Source organism: Pan paniscus, chromosome 14 (genome assembly GCF_029289425.2).
Source record: "Pan paniscus chromosome 14, NHGRI_mPanPan1-v2.0_pri, whole genome shotgun sequence".
NCBI lineage: Eukaryota > Metazoa > Chordata > Mammalia > Primates > Hominidae > Pan > Pan paniscus.
Genome location: NC_073263.2, coordinates 20,260,928 through 20,279,413, shown reverse-complemented (window position 1 = coordinate 20,279,413; position 18,486 = coordinate 20,260,928). Strand labels below are relative to the sequence as shown.

Sequence of the window (18,486 nt, the reverse complement as noted above, 5' to 3'; positions counted from 1 at the left end):
GGATAAGGATAATGCTGGCCTCACTGACTGAGTTACGAAGTGTTTACCTTCTCTTCAATATTTAGGAGAGTTTGAAAAAAAATGGTGTGAATTTTTCTTGAAATGTCTGGCAGAATTCACCAGTGAATCCATGTAGCCCATGGCTTTTCTTTCTTGGAATATTTTTTATTACTGATTTAATTTCCTTACTGGTTATAGGTCTATGCAGATTTTTATTTCTTCTTGAGTTGGGTTTGGTTGATTGTGTTTCTACAAATTTGACCATTTTATCTAGGTTATCTAATTTGTTGAGGCAAGGTTGTTTTCTTATAACTTTTTATTTACGTAAAATTGGTAGTGAGGCCTCTACTTGCATTTCTAATCTTAGTAATTAAGTCCTCTTTTTTTTGTTAGTCCTTCTAGCTAGAGATTTGTCAATTTTGTTGAGCTTTTCAAAGAATCAATTTTTGGTTTTGTTGATTTTCTCTACAGCTTTTCTATTCTCTATTTTATTTATCTCTGCTCTAACCTTTATTATTTCCTTCCTGCTGCTATCTTTGGGTTTAAAGTGCTCTTCCTTTTCTAATTCCTTAAGGTGCTTAGTTAGGTTACTAACTTGGGATCTTTCTTCTTCTTTAATGTACTTACAGATATAAATTTCCCTCTTAGGGATGCTTTTGCAGCATCTTGTAAGTTTTAGTACATTGTGTTTCATTTTCACTTGTCTCAGTTACTTTCTAACTTCCCTGGTGATTTCATATTTGATCCACTAGTTAAGAGTGTGTTCTTTAATTCCACATACTTGTGAATTTTCCAGTTTTCCTTGTTATTAATTTCTAGTTTCATTACATTATGACAGAAAAAGATAATTTGTATGAGTTCAATCTTTTCAATTAATTAAGTTGTGGCCTAACCTATGGTTTATCCTGGAGAACGTTCCATGTACACTTAAGAATGTACAATCTCCTGTTGTTGGGTTCAGTGTCTTGTGTATGACTGTTAGGTCTACCTGGTTTATACATTGCTTAAGTCTTTATTTTCTTATTTATCTTCCGTGTGAGGTTCACAGACGGTAACACACATTTTTAAAAGTATTAAGTCTCAAACTAATATGAGGTCTATTTCACCCTTTAATTATATCAATTTTTGCTTCATATATTTTGGGGCTCCTCTGTTGGGTTTTTAAGTGTTGTACATTCTTGCAGTAACGAACCTTTTACCAATATATAGCACCATTCTTTGGCTCTTGTAACCTTTTGTGACTTAAAGCCTGTTTTGTCTGACAATAATAAAGCCTCCCAACTCTCTTCTGGTTACCATTAATATTTGTTTGGAATATCTTTTTCAATCCTTTTGCTTTCAACCTCTTTTGTGTCCTTGTATCTAAAGTGCATCTCTTGTAGACAGTATATAAATAGACCCTGATTTTCTTATTTAATCTGCTAAGTTTTTCTTTTAATGGGAAAGTTTAATAAATTTATATTTAATGTGATTATTGACACAGAAGGATTTGCTTCTGTTATTTGTTTTCTGCATGTGTTATATGTTTTTTCTTCCTCAATTCTTCCATTACTACTCTTTTTTGGTATTTTGTTGATTTTTTTTAGTGTACTATTTCGATTTTTAGTTATTTTCCTAATACTTTTTTATAGTGTACTATTTGATTTTTTAGTTATTTTCCTAATGATTACCTTGGGTATTATAATTAACATCTGAAACTTATAACAATCTCACTTGAACAATACAAACTTATTTTATTTATTTATTTACTTACTGAGACGGAGTCTCGCTCTGTCACCCAGGCTGGAGTGCAGTGGTGCGATCTCTGCTCACTGCAACTTCCGCCTCCCGGGTTCAAGCGATTCTCATGCCTCAGCCTCCTGAGTAGCTGGGACTATAGGCACCTGCCACCACACCCAGCTAATTTTTGTATTTTCAGTAGAGACAGAGCTTTGCCATGATGAACAGGCTGGTCTTGAACTCCTGACCTCAGGTGATCTGCCTGCCTGGGCCTCCAAAGTGCTGGGATTACAGGTATAAGCCATCACGCTTGGCCAGGATACAGAATCCTTGGTTGACAGTTTGTGTTTTGTTTGTTTGTTTGTTTGCTTTTAAATTTCAGGACTTTACATCATTCCATTGCTTTCTGGCCTCCAAGGTTTCTGGTGAGAAATCTACTAATAATCATACTGAGGGTCCCTGTATGTGATAAGCCACTTTTCTCTTGTTGCTGTCGAGATTCTCTCTTTGTTTTTGGACAGTTTGATCATAATGTGTCTCATTGTGGATCTTTTAGTGTTTTTCCTACATAGAATTCACTGGCCTGTGCGGACTTCTGGATTCATGTCTTTCCTCAAATTTGGGAAGTATGGCAATAATTTCTTCAAATAGTCTCTCTCCTCCCTTTTCCTCTCTCTTCCCCTTTTGGAATTCCCATAATGCATATATTGGTCCACTTGATGGTGTCTTATAATAACCATCATCACAATCAATATTAAAGAATATTACCTAATGCTGCTGAAGAATGGAATTACATTAAGTGGACCAGTCAGAACTAGGATTTCTTGATATTTTAAGACATGATTTATGAATGTAAAGAAAATAAAACAACAGTTTATGCTTAAACCAATTGCCAAAACATCATATTATTAAGAACCATAAAAATCTAAGAGATACAGCAAGGCAAGGAGTTTCTACGGTAAAGAAATTTAATTTAATTCAACTATATGCCAAGTTGACATGTAAAGAATATTTAAAGAATATGTAAAGAACTATGTGACATAAGAACTAATACTCTCACTTCTCAAAAAGCCTACATTTTTATTGTAGAGGTAGAACTTACAGAACAAATCAAAGCTTAGCATGTAAAAAAGAGAAAATGTGAAAAATTAAGATATATGGTATAGAAAACAAATGCTCAAAAGAGATGTAATATAATGAATGTATATTGAATAAGTTTCTGTCACTGAGAAGGAGATAACAGCAGGTGCAAGTGGAAGTAAGTTTATAGAAAAGTAGAGAGAAATGTTAGGAAGGTTTCTAAAAAAGGCTTCTATATTCTGGGAAACCGAGGCATAAAATACATAGGGGAATTGAAGAGATCAGAGAAACAGGAGGGAGAGAAATACTTAAGACTGATGAGCAGTGCTCATATCACACAGATTTGTGTAGCATCAATTCACCTGGTTACATAATTTACCTTTGACAGTATTTCACAGCCTGTGTAAAGGAATGGAATCAATGGCTGGAATAACCTAAGAACTGAAATCTCTTGGAATAAATGGGGTAGTAAAGCAAGAGAGAGAGAGAAAAAAAAAAAAACCAGGAATGTTAGCAAGAAAGGGAAAAGATGTGACCAATTAAGCAATCTAGTATGGATAAGCTCAGAATTAAAGTCAGAAGGAGGCTGAGACTGCAAGATAAGGGGAAGGTCAAGAGGGGAGGTCTCAATATCACCAAAGAAAAATGCACTGGAAAATAGGGAGTATGGAAGTTGGAAAGGTAAGAGGTTATGTTCAGACAGCTGGACATTGTAACTTAAGATTTTATTGGTGTAGGCTGGGCGTGGTGTCTCACACCTGTAATCCCAGCACTTTGGGAGGCTGAGGCGAATGGATCACTTGAGGTCAGGAGTTCAAGACCAGCCTCACCAACATGGTGAAACTCCGTTTCTACTAAAACAAAAACAAAAACAAAAATTAGCCGGGTGCAGTGGCATGTGCCTGTAATCCCAGCTACTCTGGAGGCTGAGGCAGGAGAATCGCTTAAACCTGGGAAGCAGAGGTTGCAGTGAGCCGGGATCACGCCACTGCACTCCAGCCTGGGCGACAAAGCAAGACTCCGTCCTCCGTCTCAAAAAAAAAAAAAAAAGATTTTATTGGTGTAAATGTGTTAGTGATAATCACAATCAGACGAGTCAGGTGACTGAACTACAGAGAGGGTAAAGATCAATGGAGTTAGGGAGGTCAAAACTTGTGGGACTAGAATAGTGATGGAAAGAAAAGGAAGAATATAAGCTAGACTAGGTAAGGTAAGGGACTGACTGTTAATCAACATCTGACATTTACAAATAGGAGTTAAAAATGGAACAGTGGCGGACTGAGCCTCAAAGAAGGAAGAGTGTTGCATGAGCTAATGGCTAATGTTAGAGTAGTATTAAGTGTAATTAAAAAGCTTACAGTGTGTTACTGAAATAGCTTTAATCTTAAAGATACAATTAAACTAAAACTATCTCCTCATCCTTGGTAATTAATTTTATAATTCTCAAAAGAAATTTATGTGAAATAAATATCACAAAATGAATTGCCTAATAGAAATTCCAAACAGAAATCATTTCACTTATTAAGCATTTCTTTATCATTCAAATTATTCTAAGGGGCATTTGTTCTTAAAATTCAATATGGCCAAATACAAAGCAGAAGATGATGTATTCCAATTATTTTTGAATTGTTTTGAATCAGATATGTATAACACATTCTGATACGAACTTAAAGACACTGAAAACATTTTAATTTTTCATATATATTAATTATAAATTGAAACCAACAAAACTGTCTTGTATTAAGACTCTTTTAGAGATGAAACTTTGTCCTAGGACTGAGATAAGTCATTTTCTGATTGATAAAGGAACAATAATTGTTTGCTGAGGTATGAGTAAGAAAAATACATAAAGTATCTTAAAGAGGATATTTAAAAAATTCTATGCAAAGGGAAATATATTTATCACAATAAAGACCAAGTAAAATGGAATAAAATATAAGAAAATAAAAATAATTTGGCTGGGCGCGGTGGCTCATGCCTGTAATCCCAGCACTTTGGGAGGCTGAGGCAGGTGGATCACCTGAGGTCAGGAGTTCGAGACCAGCCTGGCCAACATGGTGTAACCCTGTCTTTACTTAAATACAAAAAATTAGCCAGGCGTGGTGGTGCGTGCCTGTAATCCCAGCTACTCGGGAGGCTGAGGCAGGAGAATCGCTTGAACCTGGGAGGCGGAGGTTGCAGTGAGCCGAGATCACGCCATTGCACTTCAACCTGGGCAACAAGAGCGAAACTCCGTCTCAAACAAACAACAAACAAACAAAAATAATTTATGAATGTCCATCAACATCTGTTCTTGAATTTACTAGGTCTATTAGATACTAATTCTAGGGATTAAAAAAACTCAAGACATGACATTAACTAAACATAAAATCCTAATGATTACTTACTGTATAAGAGAAGCTCTTTCAAAGTACTGAATAGCTTTTTCCCAAAATTGGGTGTCAATGTAATAGGCTCCAAGCCACTCAATGACTTCAATATTACAAGGAAAATACCTATATGACTGTAAAACAAATATGGAATGTAACAATACAACTTCAATGGCAACATATAATTAACTTCTTGAATACTTTACCTATTGAATAAATTTATCCAATATGGAATTTCTTAATAAAGGAGTATGAACTGTCCTAAGTACTTTGTAAATTCTGAAACTGTATAATATTTAGAAAACCTAAGCTTTGCTTGACACACTTTTCAATTATCTATACTTTTGATATAACAATATATGAGCTGAGTCCAATTCAAATATTTAAAAGAATAAAAAAGAGATGCAAATCGTGCCTCAAGAGAAAAATGAACTGGTACTTCTTTTTATTATTAATATTATTAATTATTATTATTTTAAGACAGTCTCGCTCTGTCACCCAGCCTGGAGTGTAGTAAATGCGATCTTGGCTCACTACAACCTCTGCCTCCCAGGTTCAGGCAATTCTCGTGCCTTAGTCTCCTGAGTAGCTAGGATTACAGGCATGCCACAACCACACTTGGCTAATTTTTGTGTTTTTAGTAGAGAGGGGGTTTCCTCATGTTGGCCAGGCTGGTCACATACTCCTGGCCTCAAGTAATCTGCCTTCCTTGGCCTCCCAAAGTACTGGGATTAAAGGTATGGGCCACCAGGACTGTCCTTTTATTATTATTTGTAGAGATGGGGTCTTGTTATGTTGCCTAGGCTGTTCTTCATCTCTTGGTCTTAAGCAATCCTCTCACTCTGGTCTCCCAAAGTGCTGGGATTATAGACGTGAGCCACTATGCCCAGCCCTATTTCATTTTTTCATTAAAACAAGTAAAAAACTAACTTCAGGCCTGGTGTGGTGGTAATCCCAGCACTTTGGGAGGCTGAGGCAGGCAGATCGCCTGAGGTCAGGAGTTCGAGACTGGCCTGGTTAAGATGGCAAAACACCCCTCTACTAAAAATACAAAAATTAGCTGCATGTGGTGGCAGGCGCCTGTAATCCCAGCTACTCGGGAGGCTGAGGCAAGAGAATTGCTTAAACCCAGGAGGAGGAGGCTGCAGTGAGCCGAGACTGCACCACTGTGCAGCAGCCTGGGCGACAGAGCAAGACTCTATCTCAAAACAAAACAAAACAAAAACTAACTTCATTTTCCAAGAATGCTTTATTTTAAATAAATCATTTTAAAACTGGTAAGATCTTCTAAAATTTTAAAGCCTTGCTGCCTTCTTTATAACAATTCATAAAATGCTAAAACACAGAAAGAAATTAAGATAACACACCTACCTCATAGTAATATTGAAATGCTTGAGATTTATCTCCTTCACGATCATATAATTCTCCTAGCTTAGATAAAACTTGAGGATCGGTTGGAATAACACTGACCACCTGCATTAGCCATTCAATAGCTTGACTGGGATTTTCCATTAATTCATATCTTATGCAATGTCAGTTAAGGAAAACATGTTTTCTAAATTCATTAATCAATAAGCAAACTTAAAAAACATTACAGTAACAATATTTCTTAGCCTACAGTAATGTGCTATTGTATACTGTTTCCTCTGGATATCTCAGGGGTGGAGATGGAATGCAGCAGTACTGTGGAGGTAACACTCTTGCTCCCTATGTATATAGCCTGCTTTCCCTTTTCCTCCATTACTATCCACTAAGATCAACTCCCAAATTTCTGGTAGAATTATTCAAAGTATTGTCCAAAAATTGTCCTTAATAAAAATGTCCTGAATGTTGCATCCAGTTATTCTTTTTCTTAACATGTTCAGCATATTAAGGGAATTATTTTCATGTGTTTTTCCTGTGAGTTTTCCCTAATTAGATTATAAACCCAAGGACAGTGTTGTTTTTTTTTTGGTAGCTTCCTTTTAGTACCTACTAAGTCTTCGGTGTATATACAAATAATTTATTCATATCAGTACTTTTTGATTAATTACTATTTATTTTATACATATTAGATATCTCAGTGAAATGAAAATATTCCAATTCAAAGTTTATTGAAAAAGAAGCATTGTTTTCAATGGTGACAAGCGTGACACCAGAAGATCTACTGTTTTTAACGATGACAAGTGTGATACCACAAGAAAAAAAAATAAGAAAATGTACTCAAACTGTCTCAAATACATCAGTTGCTTGACTGGATCCAAGCTGATCATGAACTGGGTGGTAAAAGATAATGACACTGGCAGTTTCAGAGAAATTAAATGAACAAAACAGAACAAAAAGACTAACAGGAGTAACTATGATGCTATCTGCTCTAAAACTAATTTTTTTTTGAGATAGTCTAGCTCTGCACCTAGGCTGGAGTACAGTGGCACCACCTTGGCTCACTGCAACCTCTGCCTCCCAGGTTCAAGTGATTCTCCTGCCTCAGCCTCGGGAGTAACTGGGATTACACATGCCTGCCACAACACCTGGCTAATTTTTGTATTTTTAGTAGAGATGGGGTTTCACCATGATGGCCAGGCTGGTCTCGAACTCCTCACTTCAAATGATCCGCCTGCCTTGGCCTCCCAAAGTGCTGGGATTACAGGTGTGAGCTACTGTGCCTGGCCTAAAACTAAAATTTTTCAATAAAATTCTTTATCAAAAGTACAGCAGATAGTACTTAAAATTATTAATGGTACACCTCACAACATATAAAATTTTCTAAACATATTTGTATAAAATTTAAACCAAGATAACAGTAAGTTGAAAATCTACCTAAGATGTTTAACTCTTCCCAATGTTGTGGCCAAAGCTTACCAAAATAAGGAGAGAAATTAAAGTGCTTTTCAAATAGCATGAAAAGCATTAAAAACATTAACACATTTCTGCTTTTCTAACCAAGAGCAGGGCTTATTAAGAAAGCTAAGTGTTGTGGAAGAAACTGATATTAGGGCAACATTTTGTAGTTCTACATTCCCCTGAGTTTGAAACATAATACTGATACACATAGTATACATTCAATAAATGACTATTAAATGAACAGAATGAATGAGTTCATATGAAGAATTACATAATTTTAGAGGGTAATAGTCTTTGGAGACCTCATTATATCTACAGGCCAGCTAAAAAAGTAAGAAAAATTATCCAAATTCAATCAATAGTAATCAGTAATAAACAGTATTTTATTTAGTAAGTTAGTGCTTCAATGATACCCTACAAGCTTCAGAATTAATACAACGTTCTAAAGCACCAAATTGACTTTCAATGAATGGCTTATATGTACCGAAAATGTCCTAATTACTTCAGTTATTTTCAAAATTTAATAAATAATAGTTTTAACCATTAATTCCTCTTTCGATGCAAATTACATCTTAAAATAGGATTACTCAAATGATATTTATCACACAATAATCTGCCAGATTATCCTCATCACTTACTTCAAATATTATCCTCATCAATTACTTCATTAGTTAAACTTATTTAATAATTGATCTTCAATCACCAATTGAGAGAATTAATAACTGTCCCTAAGTTTTTCAAATAAGATACATATTTGCTATCTGGTAAAGAACTTCGGCACTGTTTCGTAGGATTGCGTGAAGTTTCAGGAAACAGTCCAAAGCCTCATCTAGCTGATTTAGTTTCTCATAGGTAAGGCCTTAAAAAAAGAAGAAAAAAAAGAAAATCTATAAGTATCATTATTGGTATTAATTTATTTAACGTAACAGAATACATCTCAAAATATATGAAAATATTTATCCAGAAGAGAAAATGAAGATGAACTCAGGTTTTTGTTTTTTGATACAGGGTCTCACTCCTGCTGCCCACAGTGGAGTGTAGTGGCACAAACATGGCTCACAGCAGCCTCGACCTCCCAGGCTCAGGTGATTCTCCCACCTCAGCCTCTCAAGTAGCTAGGATTATATGCACGTGCTACCACGCCCAGCTAATTTTTTGTATTTTTAGTAGAGATGGGGTTTTGCCATCTTGCTCAGGCTGGTCTGGAACTCCTGGCCTCAAGCGATCCACCTGCCTCAGCCTCCCAAAGTACTGGGATTACAGGTATGAGCCACCACACCCGGCCAACTGAGGATTTTTTTAAAGAATAATGTTAGGGTGGGGATTCTCCACTGGCAGACACCAAAAGATGCTACAAAGCTTCAGTGATTTTAAAAGTGTGGTAGGGGGCAGGAATAGACAAACAGACCAATAGAACAGAATAAACAGTTCAGAAATGCACTCAACTATAGAGTTTAGTTAAAGACATTTAAAATCAGTGGGGAGGAAAGTGCTAGTAATAAGTGGTGCCAGAACAACTGACTATACATTAATTTGTATTTATTTATTTATTTATTTATTTTGAGACGGAGTCTTGCTCTGTCGCCCAGGCTGGAGTGCAGTGGCACAATCTCGGCTCACTGCAAGCTCCGCCTCCTGGGTTCATGCCATTCTCCTGCCTCAGCCTCCTGAGTAGCTGGGACTACAGGTGCCCGCCATCACGCCTGGCTAATTTTTTATATTTTTAGTAGAGACGGGGTTTCACTGTGTTAGCCAGGATGGTCTCGATCTCCTGACCTCATGATCCGCCTGCCTTGGCCCTCCCAAAGTGCTGGGATTACAGGCGTGAGCCACCACACCCGGCCATTAATTTTTTTAAATGTAGATTCTTATTTCATAAAAAATGAACTCAAAATTTTGAAACTCAACAGAAAAAACAAAGCTATAAGAAGAGTATGAAAAGAAAATACAGAAAAATGATTTATAATCTTAAGAAGGGCTTCATAAAGCAATACACAAATGAATAAAGCAATAACCACAATTATTTAAAAAGACAAATTTGGCCAGGCGTGGTGGCCCATGCCTGTAATCCCATCACTTTGGGAGGCTGAGGCAGGTGGATCACTTGAGGTCAGGAGTTCCAGACCAGCCTGGTTAACATGGTGAAACCCTATCTCTACTTAAAATGCAAAAAATTAGACGGGCGTAGTGGAGTGCATCTGTGGTTCCAGCTACTTGGAAGGCTACGGCAGGAGAATCACTTGAACCTGGAAGGTGGAGGTTGCAGTGAGCTGAGATCATGCCACTGCACACCAGCCTAGACGACAGAGCAAGACTCAGTCTCAAAAAAAAAAAAAAAAAGACAAATTTTACTATATCAATAATAAAACAATTCTCTGATAAAAGAAATTAGAAACAAAGTTAAAATAGAAGCAATTGGGAAAGGAGAAATATTTAATAGTTACAAAACAAATAAATAAGGATATTTAGGAAGCAAGCTCCTGCATGAAGACCTTTGTGCCTCTCTTCAATGCTCTCTTCCCAGATACCCAAGTGGTCATAGCCTCCCTTCCTTCTATGACTTGAAACATACATTCTCAATGAGGCTCTCCCAGACTCCACCTAAAATGGCTAATTCCTTCTTGCCTCCCCTATTCTTCAAGGTTGGCAGTAGGCCTTCCCTCCTCCTTCAGGCAGGAGATTAAAGAGTCTTTTCTGGGAGGAAAGATCCAATTGACTTATGGACAGGTCTCCAACTAAACAGACCAGACCAGACAGATGCCCTATAGCAGAGTGCCAACCCATCAATCTCTCTCATGGACTTAGAGACTCCACTCAGTTTTTAGCCACAAACTCCTGAATACCAGGAGACAGCCCAAAATCATTAGACATCTAAGTAAAGTCCATAACATGGAAAGAGAATAAAATAAGCAAACCAAAGAAAGCAAAAAATACCTAGGCAGGGAGAAGAAAACTTCAGAAGAAAAGTTATTAATAATCCAAGAGACAAGACCCAGTACTGCATGGACATGTGTTTGCAATACTGAAAATTCATGCCCAGGGGTGATGATGCCCATTTCAGGCAACCGCTGAAAGGCAGGGAAGAGAATGTGATGGTGGTGAGACTTCATGGCTTGTAGTATTTGGCTTATTAAAAACAAAATCTGAAGTAAAGATGGCAAAATGTGAAAATGTGTCAAACTGGGGTGATAGGTACATGGGTACTTATTTCTTGTGTGTACTTTTGTGCATGTTTGAAATTGTTCATAATTAAAAAGAAAGCAAATGGGATTTTTTTCCCATCTATCAACTTGGCAAAAGTTAAAAAGAATGATAATATCCAGTATTAGCAGAAATTTGGGAAATTAGTATTATACACTGTCATGGAAAAGCCTTTTTGGAGGGCAGTATGGCAAGCCTGATCCAAATTTTGCATGTGCATAGCTTCTGAATCATTAATTCCATTTAAAATAATCTATAATCTGAGAGGCAGTAGTCTTCAATTTTCCGTTAGAAGGAAGTCAACTCCTCCTCCTAATGTGTTAGAGCTCTTTAAGCAAAACAAAACAAAAACAAATACAAAGCAAATAAATAATTTAAAAAGCAATTTCCCCTTGTTTCACTTACCAATATTATAAAGTGCTTCAGTACAAGAAGAATCATTTCTTAGAGCCTCTTTATAGAATTCAGCGGCCTTCTCATAATCACCATTTGCAAAAACTGTATTCCCTTTATTAGTAAGAGCTGCTGGATTATATCTATCAGAGTTCACAGCTATATCTGCATAGCTGCTGGCTTGTGCAAAATCCTTTCCCTAAGTAAAATACATATACAAATTATTTGAATTTCATGAAATACCTTTTCTGACTGTTCTGAGATTACAGACATAATAAATAGACTTTCTGAGATTATAAATATAATGAACAAAAATATTTTACATATCTTGGTCTTGATAGTCTGATTCTACATAGAGTTTTACTTATCAAGCTGAACCACCCAAGTTTCTTGTGATTGACTTCTCCACAGTCTCATGGTTAGAATAACAACACTATTTATATGTAGGTGGTTCCATACTCAACGCCCAAATTCCATGTCATCATTTGCTGCAGCACTCCCCCTCCCACTTGAAGCCCTGAAATAGCTGTCACAAAAGCACTACCCTTCTTGCCCCTAGCACACTGGCTGCGTCACCTACTAGGTCTCTGCACTTCTAGCAATCCATTGTTTTTTTCCGTCTCCATGCCAAATGCTCGGTCAGGGCCTTGCCATCATTCACGTGAGCTACAGGAACCTCTCTGTTCTTAAATATTGTGACCATCTGTGCCAGGTCAGCTTGGTTAAGCCAGGAACTACATTTCCAAGAAGCTCCTTCACTATTAGCCTCTTGTCTAGACTTGGCCAAAAGAGGAACTTGTGTGACATCTGGAATGCAGACCTGAAGCAGTGGCCTTTAGTCTCAGAAAGCCTTTTTCTTGTCATCAGATGCAGGACTGACACAGAAGTGTCCATGGGTACCAGCTTCTCCTCACTTACTCCACTCCAAGGGCAGCTCTTCTTCCTGACTATGCTGTCCCTGCTCCAAGATAGGGTTTGGCTGTGGTCCCCAGAGGAGGCAGCTGCACAGAGGCATCTGCTTCCCACAGAACTCCCCATGAAGGCCCTCTGGGTTCTACTGTGGCAGCTAGATATGTGTGGCCACTCACTGACTGATGGTTACTCCTCCTCAGATCTCCAGCTCCCCTTCTGCACCTTCACCGCCATGGCTCCTTCACAACTGTATAACATTAAATTCCCATGCCCCTTTTCCCATAACACTCACAGTGACCGTCCCTCGTTAAACTTTTTAAAAAGTTTAGATATAACTTATATATAATAAACCTGACCCCTTTAAAATGTAGAATTCTGTGGCATTTAGTAGGTTCACAAAGTTGTGCAAACATTGCCAATATCTACTTCCACCCTCAAAAGAAACCCTGTACCCATCAATAGTCACTTCCCATCCTCCTCTTCCCCCAGCCCCTGGCAACCACTAATCTGTTTTCTGTCTCCTTGCCTATTCTGGACACTGAATATAAATAGAATCATAAAATATGCAGTCTTTTGTGTCTGACTTCTTTCACTTAGCATAATATTTTTAAGGTTCGTCCATGTTTTAGCATGCATCTGTGCTGCAATCCTTTTAAAGGCTGAATAATGTCCCGCTGTATGGGTAGACCACATTTCATTTATCCATTCATTGTTGATGGACACTTGGGTTGCTTCCAGGCACCTTTATGGTTACTATGAATAATGCTGCCATGAACATTCATGTGCAAGTTTTTATGTGAACTCTGAAACAAAAATTGGTACCGACAAGTGAGGTGCTGCTGTTTAAAAACTAAAACATGTAACATTGTCTTTTGGACTACGTAGCAGGCAAAACTGAGAAAAGCTGTGAGGGCCTGTGTTGGGGACTGGAGAGATGGTGAAGCATGAGTGAGCCTGCAAAGGCAGAAGGAATCATCAGAGGCTGGATAAAGTGCAAACCACACTGTCACCATGAAGCACTGACACAAGTGGCACCCACAGAGTGGGATGGAGGATAGGAAGTGCACCTAATAAATATGCAACATGTGGCCAAGGGGATTTCTAGGTAGGATGCTGAAGGGCCAATGAACTTATTTTAACTGGGTATGATTGATCAGGTATAGGAAGAGAAAAATGAGCTAAGGAGAGAACTGTTTAGTTTGCAGGTAGAATTTAGAGAAAATATAGAAGAACCAGGACTTGCTAAGGTAGAAAATAAAATTATTTCATGTCTCCAGTTTCTTGTGGTGGCACAAGATTCTCAGATGGTGGCAGGTTAGGGAACAATTCAAAGGTGTGGCTGTAACACCTTTTGTAAACATCTCACAAAGATTTAAGGTCATACCTAGCAGACCTTCTCTCCCAGGTAGCGAAGTGGGCTTCTAAGACACTTCAAGGCTCTGTTCCATAGCAGCCTACACACCTAGTGGGAAGGGGTCTGTCCTGAAAAGAATTATGGATGCAGCTGTTGAGACATGTGGGAAAGCCCAACAAGATTTAGAGAAAACCCTCCAAGTTTTTAGGGGAGTTGTACTGACTGTTGCTAGTTTGGATTAAAGGGACAGATATAGTCCAAAATGAAAAAAGCCCTCTGTGCCCCAAATGTCTCAGGGCAGAACACAGGCTGAGAAAGTTAATCAGCTGCAAACACAGGCTATTTCTTTCCTTTTTTTTTTATTTTTTACTTTAGGTTAAAAACAAACATGGGATACATGTGCAGAATGTGCAGGTTTGTTACATAGGTATACACGTCCCATGGTGGTTTGCTGGACCTATCAACCTGTCATCTAGGTTTTAAGCCCTGTATGCATTAGGTATTGGTCCTAATGCTCTCCCTTCCCTTGCCTTCCACTCCCCGACAGGCCCCGGTGTATGATGCTCTCCTCCCTGTGTCCATGTGTTCTCATTGTTCAACTCTCACTTATGAATGAGAACATGCGGTGTTTGGTTTTCTGTTCCTGCAACATAGGCTATTTCTTATACAAAAGGAAGATGCTCTCAGAAGGCAGAGCCAAGAGCCACAGAGGACAAAGAATTAGGGGGCCACTCGGAGGGAGCAGAGCTGGGCCCTAATCAAGGAATATTCGTTTTTCTCAGACTAGGGAGCACTGGCCACACCTGCTTTGCTAGGTTTCAGAATCATTAAGGATAGTGACTGTGATGTGCCTCCATCCCTCCCCTTGGGGATGAGTGTCTTACAGTTATCCTGTCTTTATATCTCCATGGTATGTTGCATGTATGATGGGACAGGGGCCATGTCTTTTCATTCAGAAATTTTTGGATCCAAGTCCTTGCTATTGTGAATAGTGCCACAATAAACATATGTGTGCATGTGTCTTTTGCAGCATGTTTTATAATCCTTTGGAACAAATGTCCAACAATGATAGAATGGATTAAGAAAATTTGGCACATACACACCATGGAATACTATGCAGCCATAAAAAATGATGAATTCATGTCCTTTGTAGGGACATGGATGAAGCTGGAAACCATCATTCTCAGCAAACTATTGCAAGGACAAAAAACCAAACACTGCATGTTCTCACTCATAAGTGGGAATTGAACAATGAGAACACATGGACACAGGAAGGCGAACATCACACACCGGGGCCTGTTGTGGGGTGGGGGGAGGGGGGAGGGATAGCATTAGGACATATACCTAATGTTAAATGAAGAGTTAATAGGTGCAGCACACCAACATGGCACATATATACATATGTAACAAACCTGCACGTTGTACACATGTACCCTAAAACTTAAAGTATAAAAAAAAAATAAAGAAATCTTTGGATGAAGAAGAAATTGTTTCTGAGAAAGCTCCTTGGATGAAGAAGAAATTGTTTCTGAGAAAGCTCCATTTCTTGTTTTTTTTTGTTTGTTTGTTTGAGATGGAGTCTCGTTCTGTCGCCCAGGCTGGAATGCAGTGGCACGATCTTGGCTCACTGCAACCTCTGCCCTCCCAAGTTCAAGCAATTCTCATGCCTCAGCCTCCCGAGTAGCTGGGACTACAGGCATGCACCACCATGCCTGGCTAATTTTTTATATTTTTGGTAGAGACGGGGTTTCACCATGTTTAGTAGAGACGAGGTTTCACCATGTTGGCTAGGCTTGAACTCCTGGCCTCAAGTGATCCACCTGCCTCAGCCTCCCAAAGTGCTGGGATTACAGGCATGAGCCACCATACCCAGCTAGAAAGCCCCATTTCTATCCAGACCTGATGTAGATCCTGGCCTTTGAGCCTGATGCTGTGGTGGAATGAGACTCAGAGTCTTGGGAGGGATATGAATAACTGGGGTCTGAGTGCAGGCAGTGGTAGATTATTACAATAATGACTCCAGTGGATCACACCTCTCAGGATTCACGTACGACTCATTCAGGTATGATTCTCTCTCATGTTTGTTTTGTTCAATAAAATAATAACAAACTCAATGCGCACAAGAACCTAATACTCACCTGTGTACTGGGGTTTGCTCTCATGGAACCCAGTCCCACCTGAGAAGGCTGGGATCCCCTGCTGGGGATGCTCTGAGGGAAGACTGAGTTGCCCTGGACAACGGTTCAGCTAAGTGACAGGCATGAGGTAGGAATTTGGAACATCCAGTCTCAGTCATGCCTCAGAGGATGTCAGCTGCATGAGTAAGGCCAGGCAAGCCCAGTAAAAGAAGCATCCAGGTGAACCCAGCTCACTGGGTAGAATGTAAGCATATACCTGGTGATTTCAAGCCACTACGGTTTGGGGCAGTTCATTACACAGCAAGAGAAAACAGATACAACTATATGCCGGATACCAGCAATATATTTTCAACTACATATCATATAAAACTACATAGCAGACTCATCACTTGGCCTCAAAACATTCTTGATTACAACCATTTTCTTTAGAACCAAGTATAAGAAATTGCTGATGAGATGCTCTAATAGCTCTGCTTGGTTGATTAAATCTAACAATTCTCTTTGCTTCTTTAAATTTTCTATTGGTCTCCTCCTGCACAGTCGTCAAACTTGGTATAAAGATTTGGTGACGAATTGGGTCAAAAAATTCATTAGTGATTTTCTAAATTCAAAATTTAATGGCCATGATAGACACCATGCTTCACCCCATGGACTTGCCCGTCAGAGGTGCTGGAGGTGCTACTGGCCACCAGCCTCAGCAGGCAGCCCTCTCTGGAAACTGGGTGGAAGACAGAGGCACCTTGTCCCCCTTCCTAGAGGTGACCCTTTTTTGGGAGGCAGGCCACATCCAATGGCTGGCTGGTGTGGGGGTACAAAGGCCCACCCTCTCTCTTTTCCTGCCTCCTTGTGAAGAAGGTGCTTGCTTCTCCTTCACCTTCTGCTATGATTATAAGTTTCCTGAGGTTTCCCTAGCCATACAAAAATGTGAGTCAATTAAACCTCTTTCCTTGATAAATTACCCAGTCTCGGTTATTTCTTTATAGCAGTGTGAGGACAGACTAATACACCTTCTGTCTACTTGCTTCCGTCATTACAAAAAATGTTTAAATATATTTAAAAAGAAACACAACATCTTTTCCCCCAATCAGCACCCTCCTCTAGACATGCAACTAACTGGTACCACTCTCCTACCAGTAGATTGAAGCACTGGAGTCATTCTTCAACCAGGGGTTTGGATCTCTTTCTTCATCTTTACATATATGAGGGATATGATACCTTTCCACTAGCAACAGCAGTTCAGCACAGCAGTGCTTCTCAATGGTGCACAGATCAGAAGCTCTAAGAGGGACTAGAAACTTGGTTTAACAAAATACTATGACTTTTTTTCTCATTTGTTAGTAAAGAAGTGTTTAATAAGCACCTGTCATCAACAGGGCACTGTGCACAATACAAAGCTGAAGCTGATGGTCTAATGAAGAAGAATCACATATAAACCATTAAAATACAATGCTGTAAGTACAAACAAAATATTCTAGGAGCACAAAGGAAGGTGAGACTATCTGCCAAGGAGAGTCAGGAAGGCTTCATATTTCAGTTGGGTCATGACAGTAAATTTAAACAAGGGGTTGGATAATGCAATATTCTTACAATAAGGGCAGTTCTTGGAAATCTGTTAAAGACCATTCCCACGCCATTATTCTGAGCAAAACGTAAGCAAAACCCAAGACGCTGGAAATTCGAGTTAGTGGCTAAGGCAGAGTTAAGGAGTTGTGGTAGCCTTATAATAGTTTACCACCCTGGTAGATGGTGATGTCTGGGTTCCATGCCTTCATCTGGGCCCTTCCTTGGCCCTGCAACCTCAGCATGAACAGTTATTCCTAAGGAAAGCTCTTATAGGCTTCTTCTACATGCAGGACAGAATTAAATCTCGGATCATTTCCTCTAAGAATCATAGAATGACAGAATTGAAAAGGATACTGAAAAATCACACAGATCAGTTGTTTCTAACTTCCAGCCCTTAAAATCGTACGGGTTCTCAAAGTGGCAAATGAAAATCTACAATTTTTTTTTTTTTTTTTTTTTGAGACAAGGTATCTGTCACCAAACAGGAGTACAATGGCACGATAATGGCTCACAACAGCCTTGACCTCCCCAGCTCAGGTGATCCTCCCACCTCAGCCTTCCAAGTAGCTGGGACTATAGGCATGCACCATCATGCCCAGCTAATTTTTTGAACTTTTTGTAGAGACAGGCACTGTGTTGCCCAGGCTGGTCTCAAACTCCTGGGCTCAAGTGATTCACACACCTCAGCCTCCCAAAGTGCTGGGATTATAGGCTTGAGGCACCACACCTACCTATAATCAATTTTCAATATTCAGAAAAAGCCTACCAGAAATTCTGTATTTTCTGGTGAAAAGAAATGACTCTTATACACACTTCCCTCCCAGCAGTTCCTTGCCTCTGTACTTTTGTTTCATCCCCTTCTCCCTACAAATGCCCCTTTCTATATTCTGACCTGAAAGATCCAACTCTCTATGAAATCTTTCCTGAAAGTCCT

General features: G+C 38.9%; 1 protein-coding gene across 28 annotated transcripts in view; it reads right to left on the bottom strand.

The window, feature by feature from the left end:
* IFT88 (intraflagellar transport 88) overlaps nucleotides 1–18,486 on the bottom strand; it is a 124,648-nt gene that overhangs the window by 41,487 nt on the left and 64,675 nt on the right. For 26 of the 28 annotated variants that reach the window (XM_034936405.2, XM_003833018.5, XM_024925288.4 and 23 more), the window contains 4 exons: nucleotides 11,598–11,784; nucleotides 8,742–8,850; nucleotides 6,540–6,690; nucleotides 5,187–5,302 (listed from right to left, as the gene is read on the bottom strand). In XM_034936405.2, coding sequence (XP_034792296.1) covers nucleotides 5,187–5,302; nucleotides 6,540–6,690; nucleotides 8,742–8,850; nucleotides 11,598–11,784 — 563 coding nt within the window. The remainder of the gene's footprint in view (nucleotides 1–5,186; nucleotides 5,303–6,539; nucleotides 6,691–8,741; nucleotides 8,851–11,597; nucleotides 11,785–18,486) is intronic. The other 2 variants (XM_063595908.1, XM_063595907.1) reach the window with 1 other exon arrangement.